The 26,383-nt window shown below is 39.2% G+C and overlaps 1 protein-coding gene across 1 annotated transcript in view; it reads left to right on the top strand.

Annotated features, from left to right (window-relative positions):
* The first annotated feature begins 1,062 nt into the window (after positions 1-1,062).
* Positions 1,063-26,383, top strand: part of LOC128544925 (deleted in malignant brain tumors 1 protein-like) — a 65,750-nt gene continuing 40,429 nt past the window's right edge. Inside the window, exons 1-11 of the mRNA XM_053515237.1 lie at positions 1,063-1,140; positions 3,037-3,066; positions 6,509-6,823; positions 8,343-8,657; positions 11,089-11,403; positions 11,483-11,761; positions 12,670-12,984; positions 13,068-13,346; positions 22,215-22,529; positions 24,296-24,610; positions 24,690-24,968. Of these exons, the coding sequence (XP_053371212.1) occupies positions 1,110-1,140; positions 3,037-3,066; positions 6,509-6,823; positions 8,343-8,657; positions 11,089-11,403; positions 11,483-11,761; positions 12,670-12,984; positions 13,068-13,346; positions 22,215-22,529; positions 24,296-24,610; positions 24,690-24,968 (2,788 nt within the window). The 5' untranslated portion in view covers positions 1,063-1,109. The remainder of the gene's footprint in view (positions 1,141-3,036; positions 3,067-6,508; positions 6,824-8,342; positions 8,658-11,088; positions 11,404-11,482; positions 11,762-12,669; positions 12,985-13,067; positions 13,347-22,214; positions 22,530-24,295; positions 24,611-24,689; positions 24,969-26,383) is intronic.

Here is a 26,383-nt window from a genome sequence, read left to right as displayed (position 1 = left end):
CTGAAGGGGACGAATCTGGAACGAATCTGCATCCAGCTTATAGAATGCGGACACCAGTTGGGCAATTTTTCACACTACAATCTCTTTGGAGACCTTCCATTTCCAGTCATGTGTGCTATGCTTTGATGACCACCACATAAAAGCAGCCCGAAGTCAACGATACAAACTTGGAAGTTTGGTAGAAGTGGGTGAAGTGCCTGCCACTCATTAATAAACCAGGTCATGACATCACTGTTGATGAGCATCTTGTCAGTTTTAGGGGACGGTGCCCATTTAAGTAGCATATGCCAAACAAAGCATTTACAGTAAGTATGATATAAAGACATTGGCAGTGTGTGATGCAAAGACTTGTTATGCCTGGAACATGCAAGGGTACGCAGAAAACTGGCTGATGGTGTCCTGGGAAAAAATCAGGTGAAGTGGGGGTCTCAGAAATGGCAGCAGGGCTACTGTAAAATTGTAAATATGTTTATACAGTGTGTGCATCAAGCATTATATATGTAATATAGTTAAGTTTTCCCTGTGGATGTTTGGGCTCTTGTCTTTTTTACTAAATAAATGACCTGTTTTGACTAGGAACACAAATGTTGTTATTTTGTGGCTAAGTTTAAAAACATTAGCTTGTTTCAAAAAGTGACTTTTGTAAACATTTCAGTGAAGTACTCTGTGATAAATAGTACAATAGGTTTTATCTTAATAGTATTTGTTTTAGTCAAAATAATATCTATGTAATGTAATGTTTGCCCTCTAAAAAATCGAGGTGGTATGAGTTGGATTGTTTACTTAAAAGCTGAAGTTGATAAATGAATGTTAAATGAGAGTTCAATAATGACATGAAAGAGCAGATTTTTAGGCACATTATATTTGTCAATAACCTTGAAAAATATTGCTTAAATTATTACAAAATTTACTAAATATAATCTGGACAAGTGCTTTACATTTTGACCTTTCACAGAAGCAGGAACTGGCCACAAAAAAAATTAACTCCACCTCTTTAATTGTATAGAAAAAGATGATCATCCTCATGATCTCATGAGTTTTATTCTGAGTAGACAGCAGGAGTGGAAACAGTAAGTGACAGCAAACTGAACAGCAATTTAAGGACCAGGATGCTGAGAATTCATCTCAGTTTAATGCTTGGTAAATTCTAAATTTTTATTAATACATTTTTCCTTAACTTAACATTAAGAACAGAGTTTAAAAAACAATAATCACAGGTCATCTTTGCTGGCTAGTTGCAAATGCTTTTATTTGTTTCAGTTAAATATGCATAATTTAACACACTAGCAAAAAACAAAAGAAAGTTCTACTTATTTTTTATGTAAATATTTAAATTGTAATATTTATTTTACTGTGTTGACATTTATGTTTAGTGTTTATTTACATAAAATGTATTTAATTCCAATATGATAATCATCTACAATTTTGGAAATTCTTAAAGTAATCTAAGAAGCCAAATACAGAATATATCTGTTAACACATAGGAAAAAGTGGTTTACTTTTTTTTTATGATTCCACCCTAGACTGTTATATATAATTGTTATATGCCCTTACTGTATGTCTACTACTGTATTTTTATTTGTTCACAAATATCTACATTTGAACATTGACCGATTATATTTGAATACTAAACTCACAATAACTTAGGTTTGTGACATAATTATCTTAAGATGTGTAAGCCAAAGAAAAAATTTGTACTTTTTGTTTTAAGATTTTCCACCGACAAGTACAGCTACCACAATTTAGATAATCCTTTATTCTTCATATTAGTGTCAGTGACAGTGTCTTATTAGTGTCAATCTTTACCAAAGGTCATTTGGCCCACACAAACTTAAAAAAAAAATGTTGCAGTTGCCTGTATTACTTAATTTTTCACACTGTCCACTCAGCCACTTCTTGTGTTCTGTCCTCACTCCTGTTCAGTGAACTATGACCTTATAAAGAGGAGTTACTGTTACCACCCTAATGCTAATTCTTTTCCAATAACAATATGTGCCTAATTGTCTTTTTTATAAAAAGTATATTAAAGAAACACATCTCTCTGTATATATTATGGCATAATATAGATTTGTAAAACTTTATTAGCCCTGTTTTCTGTGGTATATCAGCCATACAAGTTTATGTGAATGAGCGGTTACTATAGAAAGAATGACATACTGTATTAAAACTAATGTATTAACATCTTACCAATATCTTCTTACCAATTAAAAATCCAGAATTCATGAACTCTGTGGTCAGGGATGGACTGGGGACAACATGTGACTCACACTATACATACTATTAATTCTTGTTACAATGTATGATTTAACATAAATGGTATGGACAATGCAGCAGGATGCCATTGTGGTTAGCACTGTAGCCCTGTGCCTCCAGGGCAAGGGTTCAAGTCTTATCTTGGGTCTGTGTTCTTAGTAATTTTTTATGTTCTCCTCATGCTTGGGGGGTTTCCTCCGGGTTTCTCCCACAGTTCAAAGCCATTCAGAGTAAGCTAATTAGCATTTCCAAATTGCCTGTAGTGCGTACGTTTGTGCATGTGCTGGTGTTCGCTTTTGTGCCCTGTCCACTTAGTGACCCGAGCCTCCTTGGATAGGCTTTAGGCCTTCCGTGACCCTGTTCAGGATAAATGCTATAGAGAATAAGTTAAATAATGAGGGAACATATGGATAATAAAACATCTGATTGTGCTGCTATTGTTCTTTTTAGGCAACTTGCCAACTGGTGGCAATAGGCTATATAAAGCATGAAAACATCATGTATAGGCTATCAAACCTGTGCACAGACTATGTTTTATATAAACTACATAGTAAAAAGTGAGACCGTAATATTGATGGCTACAGTTATTGTCATTACTTGCATTTAAATAGCAAATTTTTCAACAGATTCATTATAAACATGTTTTAACAGCATTTTGTAGACAGAAGCACAAAGCTGTTGTTTCAGTTGCGACTGTGTTTCTAGCACAATATATTATATAATATAACTGTGCCTTAAGTCACTGGTTTAATTAAGTTCTTCCTCTTTCTTTTCTCTCCTTAGTCAGCGTTCTTGGAGCCCCTCTGTTGGCTGGTAAGTGAATTTTCCATTTGAATAGATTTAATTTACTCTCTTGATCAGGTGCATCAAGCTAAAATTTGGTCCAGGCTACAAAAGCACTTTTTTTGAAACCTCAGATGTCTCATAACCTTCAGTTATTAAGGTATATTAGGAAAGATTAATCACAATTCGTCAATATTAACAGTAAAGTAGGTTGGTTCAACAACTTTTGAATTAAGTCCATGTACAGAATGCACCACCCTAGAATTTTAAAGCATTTGATTGGAGTTATCATTTAATTACTGTTATCATGACACTTTCAAGGACACTTGACCATTTAACTGTTAAAATAGAGTGTAAAATGGGGCTTAGTCCCTTGACATGGTCTGAAGTTTTGTGATGAACCACTCCATGGAACGTTAAAATTTTACATTTGCTGCAAGCTATTTAAGGAACATCTTTCGCTGATGTAGCTCGTTTGATCTGTGTTGATGAGATGAGTCATAACAGATTGAATTTTGAAAGCTAAAATGTAGTTTATGGTTTTAGTACCAGTGGTCATTAGTAAAATAGGATAGAAATTGGAACCAAATTACATCTTGTTCTCACTTATGGAACAATGAAATGATTTTTTTATTTTATTTACAATACAAAAAATATGATTGCTTTACATATTCAGTACTTAGTCAGGGCTCCTTTAGCACAGATTACTGCATCAATGTGGCATGGCATGGAGGTAATCAGCCTGTGAAACTGCTGAGATATTATTAACGACCAGGTTGTTTTGATAGCAGCCTTACAACCCATGTGTATTGTTGGGTCAGGTGGTGTTTATCCTTCTTTTGACTGTAGCCCAAAGATTTTTCTATAGGGTTTAGATTAGGTGTTGGGTGGGCAATCAAGGACATTAATATTATGGTGGGCAAACAGGTAAGTGGACCAACATAAGCAGATGACACTTCAATCAAGTTGAATTCTGTAACTCTCCACACTTTCTCCAGACTCTGATCCAGACCTTGATTTCCAAATGCAGAAATGAAGAACTTATTTTCATCTAAAAAGAGACTTTGGACCACTGACCAATGGTCCAATTATTTTTCTCCCAGGATTATGGATAATTTTTTTATCCAAGGTTTTAAGATTCTTCTCCTTGATTTAGGAGTGGCTATTTACTGACTCCAGCCTCTTTATCTCATGCTAAAATGTTTTTACGCCTTGTTTACCTGTGGTAAATTAAAAATGATGTTTTGAAAAGGCACACATGGCGCCATAGCAGGCCTCACAGCTGAAAAAGTCTATTGTATCAGACCAAAAGCCATAAATCCAAGAACTGCCTGCAGAGCTTAGAAACAGGATATTGCAAGGCACAGATCTGGAGAAGACTACAAAAGAAATTCTGCTGCACTGAAAGTTCTAAAGAGAACAGTCAGCCATCCACAGTTCTCAGATGGAAGAAATTTGGCACAACCAAGACTCTTCCAACAGCTGGTTGTTTAGCCAAACTGACCAATCAGGGAAGAAGGGCCAGCTCTCCACCGATCTGGGTTTTATGTCAGAATGGCTAGATGCAAGCCTCTTCTCTTTTTTGCACCGGTGTTGAGGGAAAGCTGAAGGGATTAAAGTACAAAGATATCCTTAATGAAACCTGTTCCACAGCACTCAGGACATCAGATTGGGCTAAAGGTTCACCTTGTAACATGACAAAGATACTGAGCACAAAGCTAAAACAACATTATGGGCTCTGAGAAGAGTTCCTCTCTCATGTGGTCACACTCTGCTGGATTCATTTTGCTGGCTGGATTATTCTGGCACGTGGCGGAGCAGAAGGAGAGGATTCTAAGTGCAGATGAGTGGCTGCAGAGTTAGATGAGAGCAATGTCAAAAGGGGATCAAAAGCCAAGGCGTCAATCAGTGAGGTGTCTGAGCCAAATCGCGAAATAAGAGTTGTGGTCAAAAGGGCAAGCATACAGTACGTTTGGTAACTGGGAGATCAAAGAGCGAGGCAATAGATCCAAAAATGTGAAACAAAAAACATAATCAAAAAGTGAAGCTTGAGATCAAAATCAAAAAATGAAGGAGCGAAGGCAAAGGGCTAGGGAAAAGTGACAGCATGGGAAAAATAAGTCAGCCAGGTCTTAAATCATGACAAACAGAGGTGAATGAACAACAAAGTCAATAAACAAAAACATTTTTTAAACACAAAACAATCATTAGAATATTTCCATATAAAAAAGACATAACAGGCCCCCTATGCAAATTCCCAAAAATACAAATAAAAAAAGGAAAAAAAAAACTCAGACAAACAGACAAACGTGTTCTCCATGCAATCCAGCTCACAGCAAATCACATTGCAGACCTACAAAGAAGAGAATTAAAGTGACCAAGCCACCACACCATGGCCATCCACCAGTGAGGTCAATCCCGCAGCGATCATGGGGTCAGAAGAAATCTACAACAAACAAAAAAATAACATTATTATCAGTAGGTAATGCAAATAAATAAAGGTCAGCACCCTGAAATGAATATGATTTGACTCAGTTCCCTTTGTTGATGTACCATTATTGGCCAGGAAAAAACTGAGGCCATATCCAAACGAAGAAATACAAAGTTTAACAAATTTTTAAGAAATACTAATTAAAAACAAAATAAATGCAAAATAAACAACAAATAAATGGTTATCATGCATTCTTCTACCGTCCGTTATTTAGGTTTGTGACACTCAGGCAACGTTTCAGCCATAAAACTTTCATCTCGGGCCAGGGGTAGCTCAGTGGTTAAGGCATTGGATTATGGTTCGGAAGATCCCAGGTTCAAACCCCACAACCACCAAGTTGCCACTGTTGAGCCCTTAACCCTCAACTGCTCAGATGTATAATGAGATAAAAATGTAAGTCGCTCTGGATAAGAGCGTCTGGTAAATGTAAATCATACAGTATGTTCAACACTCAAGAATACACCATCAATATTTGACAAGTGGGTGCATTTAAGCAACCCGGAAATCTGCTGATATATTGCTGCAACCTCCATTCATAAACCTACAACAAAAAAACTAAAGGGAGAAGGTGGAAGAACAAATCCGATTTCTTTTATAACACTGAGGCTGATGGGATTTGTAGTTCCCTAAATCGCATCTTATTACGAACTCATGCTAAGGCTGATGGAATTGAAAGTTCCCCAAAATTCATTAGATTACACTCTGAAAACAGATACTGTATATTTTTACTTTTTAAGGAGAGAGAAGTTTTAAAATATGAACAAATCAGCCATGGTGTAGGGAAATTGCATACAATATAAGATTAATTACATAATGCAAATAATGTTTATTAATAATTGTGTAAAATTTGGAGATTGTCTTTAAGAACAAATTAAGAATGACAGAAATGGATTCACATTAAATTTAAACTTGTTTTAATATTGCTACATTGTAATGACCTTCATTATCATTTATTAATAATAACATACATGTTTGTCTTAGATGGCTCTAACATACGACTCGTTGGTGGCAGTAACTCCTGCTCTGGTAGAGTGGAAGTCTATTATAATAACCAGTGGGGAACAGTGTGTGATGATGACTGGGACATGAATGATGCACAGGTGGTGTGTAGAGAGCTTGGATGTCGTAATGCTGTCAGCGCTAATCAAAGTGCTGCATTTGGTCGGGGAAGTGGCCCAATATGGATGGATAATGTTCGCTGTTCCGGAAGTGAAAGCAACATCACACAGTGCACTCATAATGGATTTGGAAAACACAACTGTGGGCATGGTGAAGATGCTGGTGTAATTTGCTCAGGTACTGAAAACTTTTATATCATGATATTGTAATCAATGTGATTATGTTTATATAGAATATGATGATTACCTTTTATTCAGTGGTCGAATTGTAAAAACATTTTAAGGGGAATGGTGTGGTCAAGTGTACTGATGTGTGTCTGTGGGGGAGGCAGGGTGTTCTTCTGTTTTAAGAACAGTTTTATTAACTAAATCTAAGCTTAATTAAATTAACTTGGAGCCATCAAAACAAAACACATGCATTTAAATATACAATTGTCAAAACTATCATTTGATCCTTTTCATGGCTTTTATCTGGGGAGGATTATAAGAGCAGAATAAAAATCTACATAAACATTAGTAATTAAATAATTTGATAGTTCTGTAGTTCTCTCTCTCTCTCTCTCTGTCTCTCTTACACACACACACACACACACACACACACACACACACACACAAATCATCAAATTACTATGGCAGTTAAAAGTTTATTTTTGACCCTCTTGTACCCAGGCATGTAGGTGAAGCCACAAAGTCTAATGAAAAAACAAAACCTCTTCTTTGAAATTGAGAATGAAATAAAAGATGCATTAATTACCCAATTTGTGTAAATAATGCATATTTTATAATAATTAAAGCTGTCACTCATTTAGAAAACTCCTGTATTAAACTTAATCCTTCATTTTAATTGTGTCTCCGCTGAAAGGATTTGTCATCATTATTATTATTATGCATCATATGATTATAAATCATACCTTCAGTTCTCTTCTTTTTGAAACATCTCAAAAACTGTGCTTGAACTCTTCTCTTGGCCATTGCGAAAATGCAAACAGTGCGAAAAATGATACAATCTTGCGTGAGCTTGTGAGCAGCACATTACAATATTGAATTCTGATTGGCTAATCATCATTATTTATAGTTCATAGATGGTTTAATATTGATGTTTTTATTGATGTTTTATACATATATTTTAATATTAAATTTTCATGACAAATTTTACATAATACGCAGCATTATTAATCTAAATGGGGTGGTAAGGGTGGTTTTACAGAGGGGATGGTTTTTGTAATTTTTTTCAACAGGGGGGATGCCATCCCCCTCAAATGTTATACATTTCTTTTATAACACTGAGGCTGATGGGATTTGTAGTTCCCTAAATCGCATCTTATTACGAACTAATGCTAAGGCTGATAGAATTGAAAGTTCCGCAAAATTCATTTCATTACACTGTGAAAACAGATACTGTATATTATTACTTTTTAAGGAGTGAGAAGAAATGGAAGTTTAAAAAAAAGTTATTTTATACAAAGTTTGAACAAATGGGCCATGGTGTAGGGAAATTGCATACAATATGAGATTAATTACATAATGCAAATAATGTTTATTAATAATTGTGTAAAATCTGAGCTTGTCTTTAAGAACTAATTAAGAATGACAGAAATGGATTCATATTAAATTTAAACTTGTTTTAATATTGCCTCATTGTAATGACTTTCATTATCATTTATTAATAATAACATGCATTTTGCTGTTTGTCTTAGATGGCGCTAACATACGACTCGTTGGTGGCAGTAACTCCTGCTCTGGTAGAGTGGAAGTCTATTATAATAACCAGTGGGGAACAGTGTGTGATGATTACTGGGACATGAATGATGCACAGGTGGTGTGTAGACAGCTTGGATGTCGTAATGCTGTCAGCGCTAATCAAAGTGCTGCATTTGGTCGGGGAAGTGGCTCAATATGGATGGATGATGTTCGCTGTTCTGGAAGTGAAAGTACCCTCACACAGTGCACTCATAGGGGATTTGAAAAACACAACTGTGGGCATGGTGAAGATGCTGGTGTAATTTGCTCAGGTACTGAAAACTTTTAAATCATGATATTGTAATGAATGTTATTATGTTTATATTAAATATGATGATTACCTTTTATTCCTGAGTTTTCAATAACTACCTGGACTCCATATTAACATCAATTAACATCAACTGTTATGCTGAACTGCCTGCCAACTAACACACAGTATGAATGCAGATCAATTCCTGCTCTGTTTCACCCAAATAAGGATGGGTTCCCTGTTGAGTCTGGTTCCTCTCAAGGTTTCTTCCTATTACCATCTCAGGGAGTTTTTCCTTGCCACTGTCGCCCTCGGCTTGCTCACCAGGGACGATCTGTCCGTTTTGATTCATACACATTCACATTCTATACAAACTTAAATAATTATTTTGATTGTGTAAAGCTGCTTTGGGACAATGCCAATTGTTAAAAGCGCTATACAAATAAAATTGAATTGAATTGAATTCAGTGGTCAAATTGTAAAAACATTTTAAGGGGGATGGTGTGGTCAAGTGTGGATGTGGTCTGTAGGGGAGGCAGGGTTTTTCTGTTTTAAGAACAGTTTTATTAACAAAATATAAGCTTAATTAAATCAACTTGGAGCCATCAAAACAAAACACATGCATTTAAATATACAATTGTCAAAACTATCATTTGATCCTTTTCATGGCTTTTATCTGGGGAGGATTATAAGAGTAGAATAAAAATCTACATAAACATTAGTAATTAAAGTATTTGATAGTTCTGTAGTTCTCTCTCTCTCTCTCCCTCTCTCTCTTACACACACACACACACACACACACACACAAACACACACACAAATCATCAAATTACTATGGCAGTTAAAAGTTTATTTTTGACCCTTTTGCACCCAGGCATGTAGATGAAGCCACAAAGTTTAATGAAAAAACAAAAACTCTTCTCTAAATTGAGAATAAAATAAAAGATGCATTATTTACCCAATTTGTGTAAATAATGCATCTTTTATAATCATTAAAGCTGTCAGTCATTTAGAAGACTCCTATATTAAACTGAATCCTTCGTTTTCATCACGTCTCTGCTGAAAGGATTTGACCTTTTATTGATGTTTTATATATATCTTTTAATATTTAATTTTCATGACAAATTTTACATAATTCGCAGCATTATTAATGTACAGGGGATGGTAGGGGTGCTTTTACTACTTAAAAAAAAGAAAAACAGTTTGTCCTCTGATGTTCCACAGGTTTCCATTTTGGGCTCTGTTCTATTTTCTTCGTACATGCTGCCATCAGTGTCAATTATTTTAAACCAAAATGTTTCATTTTATCTGTATGCAGATCATGTACAAATCTATCTGCCAGTTGTGCAACTTGTGCTGAATGTTTTGGCTTGTATGCTGTTTAATACTTGTAAATATACTGGTATTACCTCCACTGGCTTCCAAAACCGTATACAGTTTAAAATTTTAATGTTCGTTTTTAGTGCAATTAATGGCCTGGCACTTTTTACTCACAAAAGAATTTTATGTTCTGCAGATCAAAACCTATTAGTGGTCCCTCTGTCGAGGTGCAAACAATGGGGTGATTTATGTGTTTTGTTATGAATCTTTAATTGCTACACTATGGACATTTTATTTATATTTATGTGCGTGCTGTGCAGCACTTAAGTTTAACTTGGGTTGCTGTGAGGTGTTATGTGAATTAATGTTGATGCAAATCAATTTTATTGATATAGTGCTTTTAACAATTGTCATTGTTGCAAAGCAACTTTACACAATCAAAGGAACTTATGGAACTTTGTATAAAATGCAAATGTGTATAAACCAAAATGATGAGATCAAAATGATTGACTGATTATGAAGGGTCTGAATAACTGCTGTGCTCAAGTTGAGATCCAGCACAAAGCTCAGTGGTTAACAGTGTGTGGTAATGATGAAGATGGCCTAAATGAAGCAGGGATGGTGTTTAGACAGGTTGGATGTGGTAAAGCAGTCAGCAGTCAGGTTGCTTTCCTGGTCAGGGAAGTGAACCAACCTGGCAAAACAGTGGACATCATAAAGACACTGGAGTCTGCACTCAAGAAAGGGTCGTACTGTTTGCAGTAGCAAAATCTTGTTTAAAATATATATTTTTTTATTATTATTAACTATATTGTTGAGAGCAAATAGGATTTAAATATAAACATTGTTATAAGTCATTAATTTATTTAGTTGAAATAGTTACCATGTATTACCAATAATGTAGATATGTGTATGAATTGCATAAGTGAGTAGACTACAGCATTAATACTGTTAGTCAGCAATAGCTGAATAGGAGGGCTAAAACTACTAACTATCAGCTTTTTACTGTTAAAACAGTCTGGTAGTCTATTTTTAGCTTTATCTCCAGTGTTAGTCTACTTTACAACCGATGAGCAAATCTGCAAAAAAAATGTCTACCCTTAAAAAAAAAATAATCTTTCTCCATAATGAAGTTCATGACCAGATCAGGCTGGTGAATGGTGCAAGTAACTGCTGTGGTCGAGTGGAGATCAAGCACAATGCCCAGTGGGGAACAGTGTGTGATGATGACTGGGACTTAAAGGATGCAGAGGTGGTGTGTCGACAGCTTGGATGTGGTAAAGCAGTCAGCGCTCCTCATAGTGCCCGCTTTGGTCAGGGAAGTGAACCAACCTGGCTGGATGATGTTCGGTGTAATGGGACTGAGAGCTACATAGATCAGTGCTCACACAGAGGATTTGGAGTAGAGAACTGTGGACATGGTGAAGATGCTGGAGTTGTTTGCCTAAGTAAGTTGTTATTATTCATTGTAGCAAAACTTACTTGAACATATTTACAAAATTAATAAATATATGTCTTTATTATAAGATTTGCAGAGTCCCACACTGACTCGGATCTCCCCAAACTCTGTGGTCTCACCTGGAGAAGTCCTTCAGTTCAGATGTTCCACACGCAGCACAACATGCATCTCTGTGGACTTCAGTTTATATAAAACTGGGACATTAATAAAGAAGCAAACTGCAGTAACTACAACAACATTTAATCTGACTGTAGATGAATCACATCAGGGCCAGTACACCTGTGACTACACATACAGGGAAAGTAACTCTATATCATCCAGAAGCAGCTCCATTACCATCACTGTGGGTAAGAGCAGAGAGGATGTTAATCTGAACAATGCCATAAGTCATTTATTTATTAAGGTCTGATCAAATAGTTGTCATTTATGACCCATACTATAGATATATGTATTATATAAATAGCATAATAAAGTATACTAAAGCAGTAATAATGTTATTCAGTGATGGCTGAAAAGGTGGGCTAAAACTGCTACCTATAGGTAACTCAGTGTTTTAGTGATAAAAATTGATTAAAACTATACAAGTACACAATGAATAAGAAGAATATTCATAAAGTGGAGAGTAATACCGTTATTGTCTTGGCAATGCACATCTATCTATAAACAAATAAAGAAAAATAAAGAAAATAGTTTTGTGCACCCTGTACTTTCCTTATGCTAATTAGGCCCAACCTCCCTTCGATGACTTTGAGATGTTGTGACCTGAGACGTCATTTAAATTTTCTTTAAAATAACGATCATGGCGGACACAAACCAACTTTGTGCCAAAACAAACCAAATTACAGAATCCGCCAAGAAAAATGTTCAATTGTTCGTGTTTCCGATATCTTGTTTTTGACGTCTTGTCATGTGAGCATTGTGTTTGCATACTCTTTAATATTCATTAGTAACTGCCCAAGATGCATATGTAAACAGGATGAGCATTGTCTGTGTTCAATTATTTCAATGTTTATACAATACACTGAATTTTTATAGTGACTTTATTTTATTTTATAACTTAATTTTAACATACATTTTTATATACGTAACATAAATTTTAAGAATTATGATTGGTCTTTGTCAATCTTTAAAATTGTCTGCAGCCTATTTTCAACCTTTAGTTTTACTTCTAGTGTTACTTTACTTCACAACTCATAAGCAAAACTGCTAAATAAAAGTCTAAGCTTAGATTTTTTTTTTCATATAATAAATCAAGTTCATGACCAGATCAGGCTGGTGAATGGTACGAGTAACTGCTGTGGTCGAGTGGAGATCCAGCACAACGCCCAGTGGGGAACAGTGTGTGATGATTACTGGGACTTAAAGGATGCACAGGTGGTGTGTAGACAGCTTGGATGTGGTAAAGCAGTCAGCGCTCCTCATAATGCCCGCTTTGGACAGGGAAGTGAACCAACCTGGCTGGATGATGTTCGGTGTAATGGGACTGAGAGCTACCTATATCAGTGCTCACACAGAGGATTTGGAGTAGAGAACTGTGGACATGGTGAAGATGCTGGAGTTGTGTGCTTAAGTAAGTTGTTATTATTTGTTGTAGCAAAGCAGTTTAAAGTAAAAACATATATAAAATGATAAAATATAATTCTTTCCTTTAAGATTTTCAGAGTCCCACATTGACTCGGATCTCCTCAAACTCTGTGGTCACACCTGGAGAAGTCCTTCAGTTCAGATGTTCCACACCCAGCCCAACATGCATCTCTGTAGATTTCAGTTTGTATAATACTGGGAAATTAATAAAGAAGCAAACTGCAGAGACTACAACAACATTTACTCTGACTGTGGATAAATCACATCAGGGCCAGTACACCTGTGACTACTCATACAGGGAAAGTAACGCCACATCATCGAGGAGCAGCTCCATTACCATTACTGTGGGTAAGAGCAAAGAGAATTTTTTAGGGGGTGGGGCGAACTTGCTGGCCCATCAGGCACAAGTATACGATAGTTCTTAAACCAGTTCTTAGTACTTTTTGCAATGTTGGCAGGTGCCATGTTCCCTTTCAAAGGCTACACTCGATGCTGCGTGAAAACGCTATGGGAACATCTTTTCATGTTGCCAGTTGTACAGCATGTGTGTATCAAACACGCCAAATTTTGGCTTATATAACCTTGGTCAGATGACGTCATCTGATGGGACGCACCTGCAGGTTATAAATAGGAGTAAACTGGAAACATTCCTCAGATCTTTTTGTCCTTAGAACTGCATTGTGCCGCGTGTGTGTACAAGCAAGTTAAAAGCAAAGAAAAGTGTTAACCCACCGATAAAATGGCAGAGTTTAAGACGAGATGTGTCCCTCCCTTGCGAAAATTTTTTTTTGGAGAGCGATCTCCACACTTTTTGGTTTGGGTGTTTGGGCGAAAAGCACGCTCTCCTTAGACTTCAAGGAGACTGCGAACACTGTGATTTTCTTCCCATAAAAGTGCTTCGCGCTTGCCTCTCGTTCTTTAGAGAACCACGAGCCGCGCTGCATTCCTGGGGTTCACAAGCCGATCTGGCCGAAGTGCGCGAGACGGATTCTCCCCTTCTTTCTCTCGCCCTCTCATCCGAGCGGGAAGTGTCTCCTTCCACTTCACAGGCGCGCTCCGGTGCTTCTTGTGAGTGTGTAGAAGAGACTCGTTTTCTTGCTTCTGTGGAAATGGAAGTAGCTACCTCAGAACGCTCCTCTAAGGAGGATAGAGAGTATAAGGAGTTGCTTGAAGTGATAACGCGTGCAGTCGAGCGGCTGCACATTGATTGGCCGTAGGAGCAAGCCTTCCCCAAACATTCTAAATTAGATTACAGATTTCTGTCGGGTGGCTAGGAGATGGAGCCACAACTCTGCTCTCTCCTCTATTTTGACGACCTCCACAACGAATTAACTTGTTCTTGGAGCAAGCCTTACTCATCCAGTATTTTTGTACCATCGACTTTGTTTTATGCGAATATCGTTCATGCGAAAGCACGGGGTTATATCATGATGACCCAGATAGAAGAGACGCTCGTGGGCTATCTCTCTCCTGGGACATCATCCTCACTAAAGAAGCCAACACTTCCCTCCAAGCCGTGTAGACTTTCTTCTACCCTGGTAGGAAAGGCTTTTCAACCAGCAGGCAGGCAGCGCTTCATTGCACACCATGGCGGTCCTGCAGGCGTACCAGGCTGATCTGCTAAAAGATTTGAGCACGAGCGGCACCGTGAATGAGAATCACAGAATTACGCCGGGCTACTGACTTGTCTCTTCGCGTGACCAAGCAGACGGCCCGTGCTATCGGCCGTTCTATGGCTTCCCTGGTGTCCGCAGAGTGGCACCTGTGGTTAAACTTGACAGGCATCAAGGATAAGGATCGAACATTTCTCCATGATGCCCTGTCTCACCTTCCGACCTGTTCGGCGACGCTGTTAATTCCGTCGCCACCAGGTTTCGGGAAGCCAGGCTATATGAACAGGCCTTCGGGAAATTTCTCCCACGCCGTGCTCAAGAGTCAGGACTGTTGGCCACCCAGTCTCGACCAGATCTGATTCTCGCCAGGTGGGAGGCGCAGAAGGAAAGCGTCAGCAGTAAGGACTGGGGTACGGCTTGCCGCCCTTCACAAGCCGCCTCAAAGAGATCGCAGAAGTCCTGAAGCTTTTGCGCCCAGGACCGTGGGGGTGCCCCCCCCCCCCCCCCCCGGGGAGGGGCGTGTAACATTCTTTTTAATAAGAAGGTGCCATCCCTGGCACCCCAAGGGGTTCGGTGTTCAGTTTCCGCCGCCATTGGTGTTTCAGACAACACCGGTCTCCAACAGCACGTTAGTCCTTCGGTTATATCCTGCTGTATTTCAGGATGCCGAACTGCTAACACCCTACCGTACAGCTGAAGTGCTAAAACTGGCAGCGTGAAAGCTACAGTACTGCCAGGCATATCTCCCTGGGTATTAAAGACTGTAGAAAAAGGCTACAGGATTCAGTTTGCACATCCCCCTTTGCGTTTCAACGGCGTGGTCTCCACTTTCATGATACAGGAAAGGGCGCATCTGCTGACTCGCGAACTGCAGGCGTTGCTGGAGAAAGGGGCCATAGAACATGTTCCCCTTCCAGACATAGAGTCAGGCTACTACAGTCATTATTTCTTGGTTTTCAAGAAAAACGGGGGGCTGCATCCAATCCTAGATCTTCGCGGGCTGAACCGCTATCGCAAGAAGTACAGATTCAAAATGTTGACTGTCAAAATCATTGTCTCACAAATCCAACCAGGGGATTGGTTTGTGACAATAGATCTGAAGGACGCATATTTTCACATAGAAATTTTGCCACAACACAGGAAGTTTCTGAGGTTCGCTTTCGGGGGCAAAGAGGCCATCTTCTTGCATGGCACATCAATTGCCTCGAAATGATGGCTCTATTTTTAGCCCTACAGCACTTCCTCCAGCAGTTGAAAGGCTACCATGTTCTAGTGCGGGTGGACAACACATCGGTAGTCTCGTACATAAATCGCCAGGGCGGACTGCGCTCGCACCGCTTGAACAAGCTAGCGCACCAGGTTCTGCTTTGGGCACAGGACAAGTTCCTGTCCCTCAGGGAATGGGATCAGATCTGGGAAAGATTCTTTACAGCAGAGGTGGACCTCTTTGCCTCCCAAGAGACAGCACAATGTCCCCTCTACTACTCTCTGACTCTTCCAGCTCCCCTGGGTCTGGACGCGATGGCCCATACGTGGGCCCAAATTACACCTTTATGCGTTTCCTCCGATAGCTCTGCTCCCGGGAGTCCTGGCGAGGGCCCTTGACGGCTTACCATGGGTAATTCCAGTGAGGAGGGATCTTCTGTCTCAGGCGCAGGGGACAATATTTCATCCCCGGCTCAAGCTTTGGAACCTTCACGTTTGGCCCCTGAACGGGACTAACCAAGTCAAGCTGGTCTTCCAGCCAGCGTAAGTAAGACTATTCTAAGTGCTAGGGCTCCCTCCACTAAAAGAGCTTATGCCCTCAAATGGAATTTATTTGAAAGTTGGTGCATGACGAAGCATGTAGACCCAGTCCACTGCCAAATTGTTTCAGTGCTGGAGTTTCTGCTGGAAACATTGTCCTCGGGCTTGTGCCCTAGTACTCTCAGGACGGACGTAGCCGCTATTTCAGCCTGCCATGTTCTGATTGATGGGGTTACTGTGGGAAAGCACCCTTTAGTTGCCTGTTTTATTCATGGAGCTAAACGGTTGAGGCCACCCACTAAAGCCACTGTCCCTTCGTGGGATTTATCTATCGTGCACAAAGGTCTAATTGACACCCCTTTCAAATCACTAGAGTCAGTGCCTGTCAGGTTCCTGACCCTTAAGATGGTTTTTCTATGGCCATTACCTCTCTAAAGAGAAATTGGAGATCTGCATGCCTTGTCAGTCTCCCCATCCTGCCGAGACTTTGCCCCTGGGCTAGTCAAGGCCATTTTGCATCCTCACCCGAACTATCTTCCGAAAGTTACATTCTCAACCATGCACCCTGTTGTTCTTGAAGCATTCTGTCCTCCGCCTTTTACAGCTCCGGAGCAGGAGAGACTTCACTTACTGTGTCCAGTACATGCTCTTCAGATTTACGTCCACCGCACCAGCCAGTGGCGTAAGTCAGAGCAGCTTTTTATATGCTATGGGGGCCGCAACCGGGGGGCGGCCACCACTACACAGACCTTGTCACACTGGGTGAGAGATGCTATTGCCCTCTCCTATGAGGCGCGTGGGCTCACTTCGCCTCTAGGAATTAGGGCTCATTCAACCAGGGGGATCACCTCATCTATTGCGCTGGCAAGAGGTATTCCCCTGCAGCAAGTGTGTGACGCGGCAGGTTGGTCCTCTCCGCACACATTTGTTAGATTTTATAGTCTGGATGTTCATGCTACTCCGGGCTCACGGGTCCTCGAGTCAGCCTCCCAGAGATAGTTCTGAGACCTCCTCGGCCTTGTGCGCACACGCTACACAACCTTGGGGTCCAGACACTTGCAGTGTGGCGGCATTCTCGTTCCTATAGTGTTTTCACGCAGCATCGAGTGTAGCCTTTGAAAGGAAATGTCTCAGGTTACTTTGCTATAACCCTGTTCCCTAAAAAGGCGGGAACGAGATGCTGCGCTCCAATGCCGCACTGCCTGCGTGACCGGACGTCCCTTCAGACAAAATCGATCTGAGGAATGTTTCCGGTTTACTCCTATTTATAACCTGCAGGTGCGTCTCATCATATGACGTCACCTGACCGAGGTTATATAGGACAAAATTTGTTGTGTTTGATACACACATGCTTTACACCCGGCAACACAAAAAGATGTTCCCATAGCGTTTTCACGCAGCATCTCGTTCCCGCCATTTCAGGAAACAGGGTTACAGCATATGGAACTCCAAAGTGTTCAAAATTAAATAAATAAATAGGACATGATGAAATAAATAACTCTACGGTATGAATAAATAAGACACATACATGTAATATGAGAATGATATTGTGAAATAATGGAACATATTTTGAAAAAAAGCTTATTATTGTGAAATATATTGCACTCTGCAAATTATTTTTCCCAATAACAGAGATTATTGCAGAGGCATTTTATCTAATTCATGCTGCTGTTTTTATTTCAAAACGTCATTTTTTTAAAGTCAGTTTTTATTTCAAAATCTCGTTTTTCACGATGGCCTATTTATTTCATAATGCGACTTTTCAGCAGAATGAGTCGTTCTGTCAATCAAGAGCGATAGGGCGGAGCCAGCTGTGTGATTGGTTGGTCCTTTATTCATAAGTAATAGTGCATGAAGTATCGAGTTAGGTCTAATGGTGCAATACGTATTCTATGCAGTAGGTGGCAGTACAGTGTCTACTGGTAAATTATCCCTCTCCATCTGATCTGCTAAAATGAGCTTTTTTAAAAATGCTTTTTAAGTATCTTATTTAAAGTATCACTGAACATACACTACTGTTCAAAAGTTTGGGGTCACTTTCTAACTCCATGATGGTTCCTGATTTTTATTTATTTCTACATTGTAAAGGAATGCTAAAGTTGTCCAAAAAATGCATTAATCTCCTTTGAACAGTTAATGGTGAGATGTGTCTGCTACTTATGCTCTGTATAGACTTCATAATGCCTCTAATCTGAGGTGCTGGTTGTTAATTGGTCATTTTTCAGGCTGATAACTCTAAATGAACTTCTCGTCTGCGGCAGAGGTAGGTTTTGGTCTCGCCCTCCTGGGACGGCCTTCATGAGAGCCAGTTTCATTATGGTGCTTGACGGATTTTGCAAATGCACTCGACAATACTGTTCTTGCAAGAACTATTACAGAAAGGCTGACCTCTGTGTCTTAAAATAACAACTAACTGTTGTTTTTGTTGTTGTTACATAATTACCTAATTCCATATGTTTTATTTTATAGTTTTGAAATCCCCAGTATTGTTGTAGAATGTAGAAAATGAATCACTAAACAAAAACAAAGAAATTTGACCCCAAACTTTTGAACGGTAGTGTATATTGGGTCATATTTGTAAAACAAAGGAAAGAACATTAAGACAAACAACATATAAAACTATAAAGACAATATTTTAGCAGGTCAGGGAGGATCATCTTGATGCAGTCAGTGTAAGATACACCACTCAGTGTATCAGCAAGCAAGTATACACCAATCAGTGTAAGCTGCAAGTGCAGCAGGTCAGTGATGATGAACCAGTGCCTGCTGATGAGGACCAACACCTCTCCCCTTCTCTACCAGAGTGAAAATGATGCCAATCAAACTGAACAGGTAAGCTGGAATAAAATCAGTAGCAGCATCAGCTCAGGCTAGTAATTATTATTGTAGTCAATATTATTTTAAATAATAGCCTTATTTTGAATTAATATTGTCTACAACATTAATTAAAATGAGTCAGTTTACTAGCCCGAGCTAATGCTGCCACTGATTTTATTTTATTTTGTCTGTTCAGTTGATTTTTACTTGGCTCGGGTACAGAAGGGGAGAGGTGTTCACATGCACACAAACTGTGCCGCTTTGGGCCGGATAGCCGGAGAAAAAAGAGCTCAGAGCCAACAATAGCGTTCAGCACAAAACCTTTATCAGCCTTTTTCAGCGTTGATATTTGTATCAAAATTATGATACAAAACATACAGTAAAAGTAAAGAAAAGGGTAAAACAATAGAGCGTTTCGGGGGGGGGGGGTGGTGTCAGCACGGCTGAGCTCCTGCTCTGTTCTCTCCTCCTCACACGCACACACACCTCCTCATGCGCAGCAACTCATAAAGGGCAACATACTGTACATACATAATGTGATATACAACATAGTGGTGGCCGTTACAAAACACTCGCACTTTATCGGCGGCGCCCGTACGATTAACGCACTCATCTATCTGCGTAAAAAAGAGATGCAATATTATAGTTTCCGTCATTTTTAAAATAAATTTACGTACTGACTGGGCCGGCCACATTGACCAGCGGCCCACCGGGAGAACGCCTGGTGCTCCAGACGGCCAGTCCGTCACTGCCTAGCACGTTATTGCTAACTGTAGCAGCGGTCCGCGGACAGGTATCCAGGGAAACTAATCGATGTTAAAGGATCAGCCAATAGGCATGCAGGTCCCACCCACTGGCGCTGACTGACAGAACGACTCATTCTGCTGAAAAGTCGCATTATGAAATAAATAGGCCATCGTGAAAAACGAGATTTTGAAATAAAAACTGACTTTGAAAAAATTATATTTTGAAATAAAAACAGCATGAATTAGATAAAATGCCTCTGCAATAATCTCTGTTATTGGGAAAAATAATTTGCAAAGTGCAATATATTTCACAATAATAAGCTTTTTTTCAAAATATGTTCCATTATTTCACAATATCATTCTCATATTACATGTATGTGTCTTATTTATTCATAGAGTTATTTATTTCATCATGTCCTATTTATTTATTTAATTTTGAACACTTTGGAGTTCCATAACAGCAAAGTAACCCGAGACGTCTGCTAGAAAATGAAATTAGCACCTTTATAAAGCTGGTCAGCAGAGGGAAGCATGACATGCACTAAAACCTCCTGATAGACAGCTGCGCTGACCTTGGACCTGATAAAACATATTGGACCAACACAAATAATTAACATGGCTCCACAAAGGACCACTGACTGTTGCAAACTTTACACTGGACCTCAAGCAACTTGAATTCTGTGCCTCTTCTCTGTTCTTCCAGACTCTGGAACCTTGATTTCTAAAGAAAATGCACATTTACTTTCATCTGAAAAAAGGCCTTTGCCCCACTGTGCAACAGTCTCGAACCGAAGACAAAGTCAGAGTGACTTACATGGGCTAAAGGCAAAAAGTCCTTTTTATCCTTAGCCCAGAGAACACGCCTCCAACATTGTCTTTTGTTCAAGAGTGGATCGACACAAGTAATGCAAAAGATGGAGCCCATGTCCTGGTTAAGTCTGTACATTGTGAATCTTGAAGCACTGAATCAAGCTACAGTCCACTCCTTGTAAATCTCCTCCAGATTCATGAATGGGCTTTGTTTTACAATCCTTTCAAGCTTGTGGTTATCCCTGTTGCTTGTGCACATTTTTCTACCACATTTTTATCATCCATTAAAAATTCCAGTAATGTGCTTGAGTACAGCATTATGTGAACAGCCAGTCACATTGCTGCAGTAATTCATGCAAAGGAAGCCCTGACCAAATATTGAGTCATGTACATGTTCATACTTTTTACCAGGTCAACATATCTATACTAAACATCTTTTTTTTTTCTAAGATACTAAATTTGGGGTTTTTATTAACCTTTGTGTAATGAATCCATATAATATATGAGTGTAAATTTTAAACAGAATTAATAAATGAATCAAATTTTCGATGATATTCCAATTGACTGAGATGCACCTGCATGTATAAGTGTTATAAATAGCGTAATTAAGTAGACTAAAGCATTAATACTGTTAGCCAGTGATGGCTCAATAGATGCTGTACAACTACTCCCTATTAGTAACCCAGGGTTTTACTTTAAAAAAATGCAGCCTGTTTTTACCTCTAGTGTTACTCTGCTATACTCTACTATAAGCAAATCTACTTAAAAAAAAATCTAAGCTTTCAAAAAAATACATTTTTCATGTAATAAATCAAGTTCATAACTAGATTAGGCTGGTGAATGGTCGCAGTAACTGTTGTGGTCGAGTGGAGATCCAGCACAAAGCCCACATTATTATGATACAATATTGATGTTTTTATTGATATATATATATATATATATATATATAATTTTCATGACAAATTTTACATAATACGCAGCATTATTAATTTAAAGGGGGTGGTAAGGGTGGTTTTACAGAGGGGATGGTTTCTGTAATTTTTTTCAACAGGGGGGATGCCATCCCCCTCAAATGTTATACATTTCTTTTATAACACTGAGGCTGATGGGATTTATAGTTCCCTAAATCGCATCTTATTACGAACTAATGCTAAGGCTAATGGAATTGAAAGTTCCCCAAAATTCATTTCATTACACTGTGAAAACAGATACTGTATATTTTTTACTTTTTAAGGAGAGAGAAGAGATAGAAGTTTAAAAAAAATATATTTTATTCAAAGTTTGAACAAATGGAAATTGCATACAATATAAGATTAATTACATAAGGCAAATAATGTTTATGTTAATGAGCTTGTCTTTAAGAACGAATTAAGAATGACAAAAATAGATTCATATTAAATTTAATCTTGTTTTAATATTGCAACATTGTAATGACTTCCATTATCATTTATTAATAATAACATGCATTTTGCTGTTTGTCTTAGATGGCACTAACATACGACTCGTTGGTGGCAGTAACTCCTGCTCTGGTAGAGTGGAAGTCTATTATAATAACCAGTGGGGAACAGTGTGTGATGATTACTGGGACATGAATGATGCACAGGTGGTGTGTAGACAGCTTGGATGTGGTACTGCTGTCAGCGCTAATCAAAGTGCTTCCTTTGGTCAGGGAAGTGGCCCAATATGGATGGATAATGTTCGCTGTTCCGGAAGTGAAAGCAACATCACACAGTGCTCTCATAATGGATTTGGAAAACACAACTGTGGGCATGGTGAAGATGCTGGTGTAATTTGCTCAAGTACAGAAAATTTTTATATCATGATATTGTAATCAATGTGATTATGTTTATATTGAATATGATAATTACCGTTTATTCAGTCGTCGAATTGTAAAAACATTTCAAGGGGGTTGAAGTGTATTGATGTGTGTCTGTGGGGGGGAAAGGGTGTTCTTCTGTTTTAAGAACAGTTTTATTAACAAAATATAAGCTTAATTAAATCAACTTGTGGCCATCAAAACAAAACACATGCATTTAAATATATAATTGTCAAAAAAATCATTTGATCCTTTCCATGGCTTTTATCTGGGGAGGATTATAAGAGTAGAATAAAAATCTACATAAACATTAGTAATTAAATAATTTGATAGTTCTGTAGTTCCCTTTCAAAAGCTACACTCAATGCTGTGTGGAAACACTATGGGGAACATCTTTCTGTGTTGCCGGTTGTAAAGCATGTGTGTATCAAACAAGCCAAATTTTTGGCTTATATGACCTCGGTCAGGTGACGTCATCTGATGAAGTACACCTACTGGTTATAAATAGGAGTGAACCGGAAACATTCCTTAGATCTTTTTGTCTTCAGGACTGCTTTGTGTTTTTAACTCACCGATATGGCGGAGTTTCAAGCGAGACGTGTGCCTCCGTGTGATAAAGCTCTTTAATAGCCACCTCAGAGCACTCCTCTAGTGATGACAGAACGTATGAGGAGTTACTCGAAGTAGTCACGCGTGCGGTCGAGTGGCTGCATATTGACTGGCCGCAAGAGCGAGCTTCCCCCAAGCGCTTGAAATTAGACAACAGGTTTCTGTCAGATGGCCAGGGGGCGGAGCCTTAACGACACTCTCACCTTCTTTAGCGACCTCCACAACGAGTTAACTAATTCATGAAGTAAGCCATATTTATCTCTTGTTTTCGTGCCATCGACTTCGATTTATTCGAATAGATAGAAGATGCCCCAGATAGAAGAGGCGCCTTTGGGCTATCTCTCTCCTGGGACGTTATCCTCCCTGAAAAAGCCAACACTTCCTTCCAAGCCAGGTAGACTTTCATCTTTCCTGATGGGAAAAGCTTTTCAGGCAGCAGGTCAAGCTGGTGCTGCACTGCAAACCATGGCAGTTTTGCAGGCTAATCAGGCTGACCTGCTGAAAGACTCGAGCACTGGCGGGGCTCTTGATAATAGGGTGTTCCTGGAACTACACCGAGCCACAGACTGGTCTCTTCGTGCAACAAAGCCCAAAGAAGAAGTCCTGAGGTAGGACCATGCCCGCCCCCCGGGGAGGAGCATGTAGAATTCCTTTCAAGAATTAAGTGTTCTCCCTGGCACCCCCAGGAGGTCAGTGTTCATGCTCTGCCACCACTGGTGTTTTGGGCAACACCGGTCTCCAAAGAAATGTTAGTTCTTCGGTTATTTCTTGCCATGTTTCAGGATGCCGAACATCTGCGTTTTAACGGCGTGGTCTCCACTTCCGTGAAACCAGAAAGGGCGCACCTGCTGCCTCTAGAATTACAGATGTTGCTGGAAAAAGGGTCCATAGAAAATGTTTCCCTACCAGACAGAGAGTCAGGCTACTACAGTCGGTATTTCTTGGTTCAGCATTAATACTGTTAGTCAGCGATGGCTGAATAGGAGGGCTTAAATTACTAAGTATTAGTGTTTTACTGTTAAAACAGTCTGGTAGTCTATTTTTAGCTTTATCTCCAGTGTTAGTCTACTTTACAACTGATGAGCAAATCTGCTAAAAAATGTCTACCCTTAGAAAAATTTATCTTTTTCCATAATGAAGTTCATGACCAGATCAGGCTGGTGAATGGTGCGAGTAACTGCTGTGGCCGAGTGGAGATCCAGCACAAAGCCCAGTGGGGAACAGTTTGTGATGATTACTGGGACTTAAAGGATGCAGAGGTGGTGTGTCGACAGCTTGGATGTGGTAAAGCAGTAAGCGCTCCTCGTAATGCCCACTTTGGTCAGGGAAGTGAACCAACCTGGCTGGATGATGTTCGGTGTAATGGGACTGAGAGCTACATAAATCAGTGTTTACACAGAGGATTTGGAGTAGAGAACTGTGGACATGGTGAAGATGCTGGAGTTGTTTGCTTAAGTAAGTTATTATTATTCATTGTAGCAAAACTCACTTGAACATATTTACAAAATTATTAAATATATGTCTATATTATAAGATTTGCAGAGTCCCACACTGACTCGGATCTCCTCAAACTCTGTGGTCTTACCTGGAGAAGTCCTTCAGTTCAGATGTACCACACGCAGCCCAACATGCATCTCTGTAGATTTCAGTTTATATAAAACTGGGACATTAATAAAGAAGCAAACAGGAGAGACTACAACAACATTTACTCTGACTGTAGATGACTCACATCAGGGCCAGTACACCTGTGACTACTCATACAGGGAAAGTCACTCCACATCTTCGAGGAGCAGCTTCATTACCATCACTGTGGGTAAGAGCAAAGAATTTTTTTTTTTGGTTTTGGGTTGGGCGAACTTGCTGGTCCATCAGGCACAAGTATACGATAGTTCTTAAATCAGTTATTAGTACTTTTGGCAGTGTGGGCAGGTGCCATGTCCTGCTGGAAAATGAAATCAGCATCTCCATAAAGCTGGTCAGCAAACGGAAGCATGAAATGCACTAAAACTTCCTGATTAACAGCTGCGCTGACCTTGGACCTGATAAAACATATTGGACCAACACAAATAATGAACATGGCTGCACAAACGACCACTGACTGTTGCAAACTTTACACTGGACCTCAAGCACTTTGGATTCTGTGCCTCTCCTCTGTTCTTTCAGACACTGGGACCATGATTTTTAAAGGAAATGCAAATTTACTTTCATCTGAAAAGAGGCCTTTGCCCCACTGTGCAACAGTCTCGAACCGAAGACAAAGTCAGAGTGACTTACATGGGCTAAAGGCAAAAAGTCCTTTTTATCCTTAGCCCAGAGAACACGCCTCTAACATTGTCTTTTGTTCAAGAGTGGATCAACACAAGTAATGCAAAAGATGGAGCCCATGTCCTGGTTAAGTCTGTACATCGTGAATCTTGAAGCACTGAATCAAGCTACAGTCCACTCCTTGTAAATCTCCTCCAGATTCATGAATGGGCTTTGTTTTACAATCCTCTCAAGCTTGTGGTTATCCCTGTTGCTTGTGCACATTTTTCTACCACATTTTTATCATCCATTTAAAATTCCAGTAATGTGCTTGAGTACAGCATTCTGTGAACAGCCAGTCACATTGCTGCAGTAATTCATGCAAAGGAAGCCCTGACCAAATATTGAGTCATGTTCATACTTTTCACCAGGTCAACATATCTATACTAAAAATATTTTTTTTCTAAGATTCTAAATTTTGGGTTTTCATTAACTTTAAGCCATAATCATAAGAATAATTTAAAAAAATAAACACTTGAAATATATCAGTCTTTGTGTAATAAATCCATATAATATATGAGTGTAAATTTTAAATAGAATTATTAAATAAATAAAATCTTCGATGATATTCTAATTTACTGAGATGCACCTACATGTATAAGTGTTATAAATAGGGTAATTAAGTAAACTAAAGCATTAATACCGTTAGCCAGGGATGGCTCAATAGATGTGGTACAACTACTACCTATTACTGTAGTAACCCAGGGTTTTACAAAATGCAGCCTCTCTCACAGCCGGAGGTCTAGAGAGAGCTGATTGGCCGAGCTCTGTCAGAGGGGAGGGATGAGAGGTACTCGTGCTACCACATTAATACGGCTTTACTAACCATTCAGGGGCATCTGTGAGCTCACGTAAGCAGAGGGGGCGGATAGCGCTGTCCTCCGATTGTGTTGCTCTGCCCCCAACATTGCGTGAGCGAGCAGT

This window comes from Clarias gariepinus, chromosome 16 (assembly GCF_024256425.1).
Source record: "Clarias gariepinus isolate MV-2021 ecotype Netherlands chromosome 16, CGAR_prim_01v2, whole genome shotgun sequence".
Lineage (NCBI taxonomy): Eukaryota > Metazoa > Chordata > Actinopteri > Siluriformes > Clariidae > Clarias > Clarias gariepinus.
The sequence above is the reverse complement of the archived record's forward strand: the minus strand, read 5'-3'. Positions and strand labels throughout refer to the sequence as shown.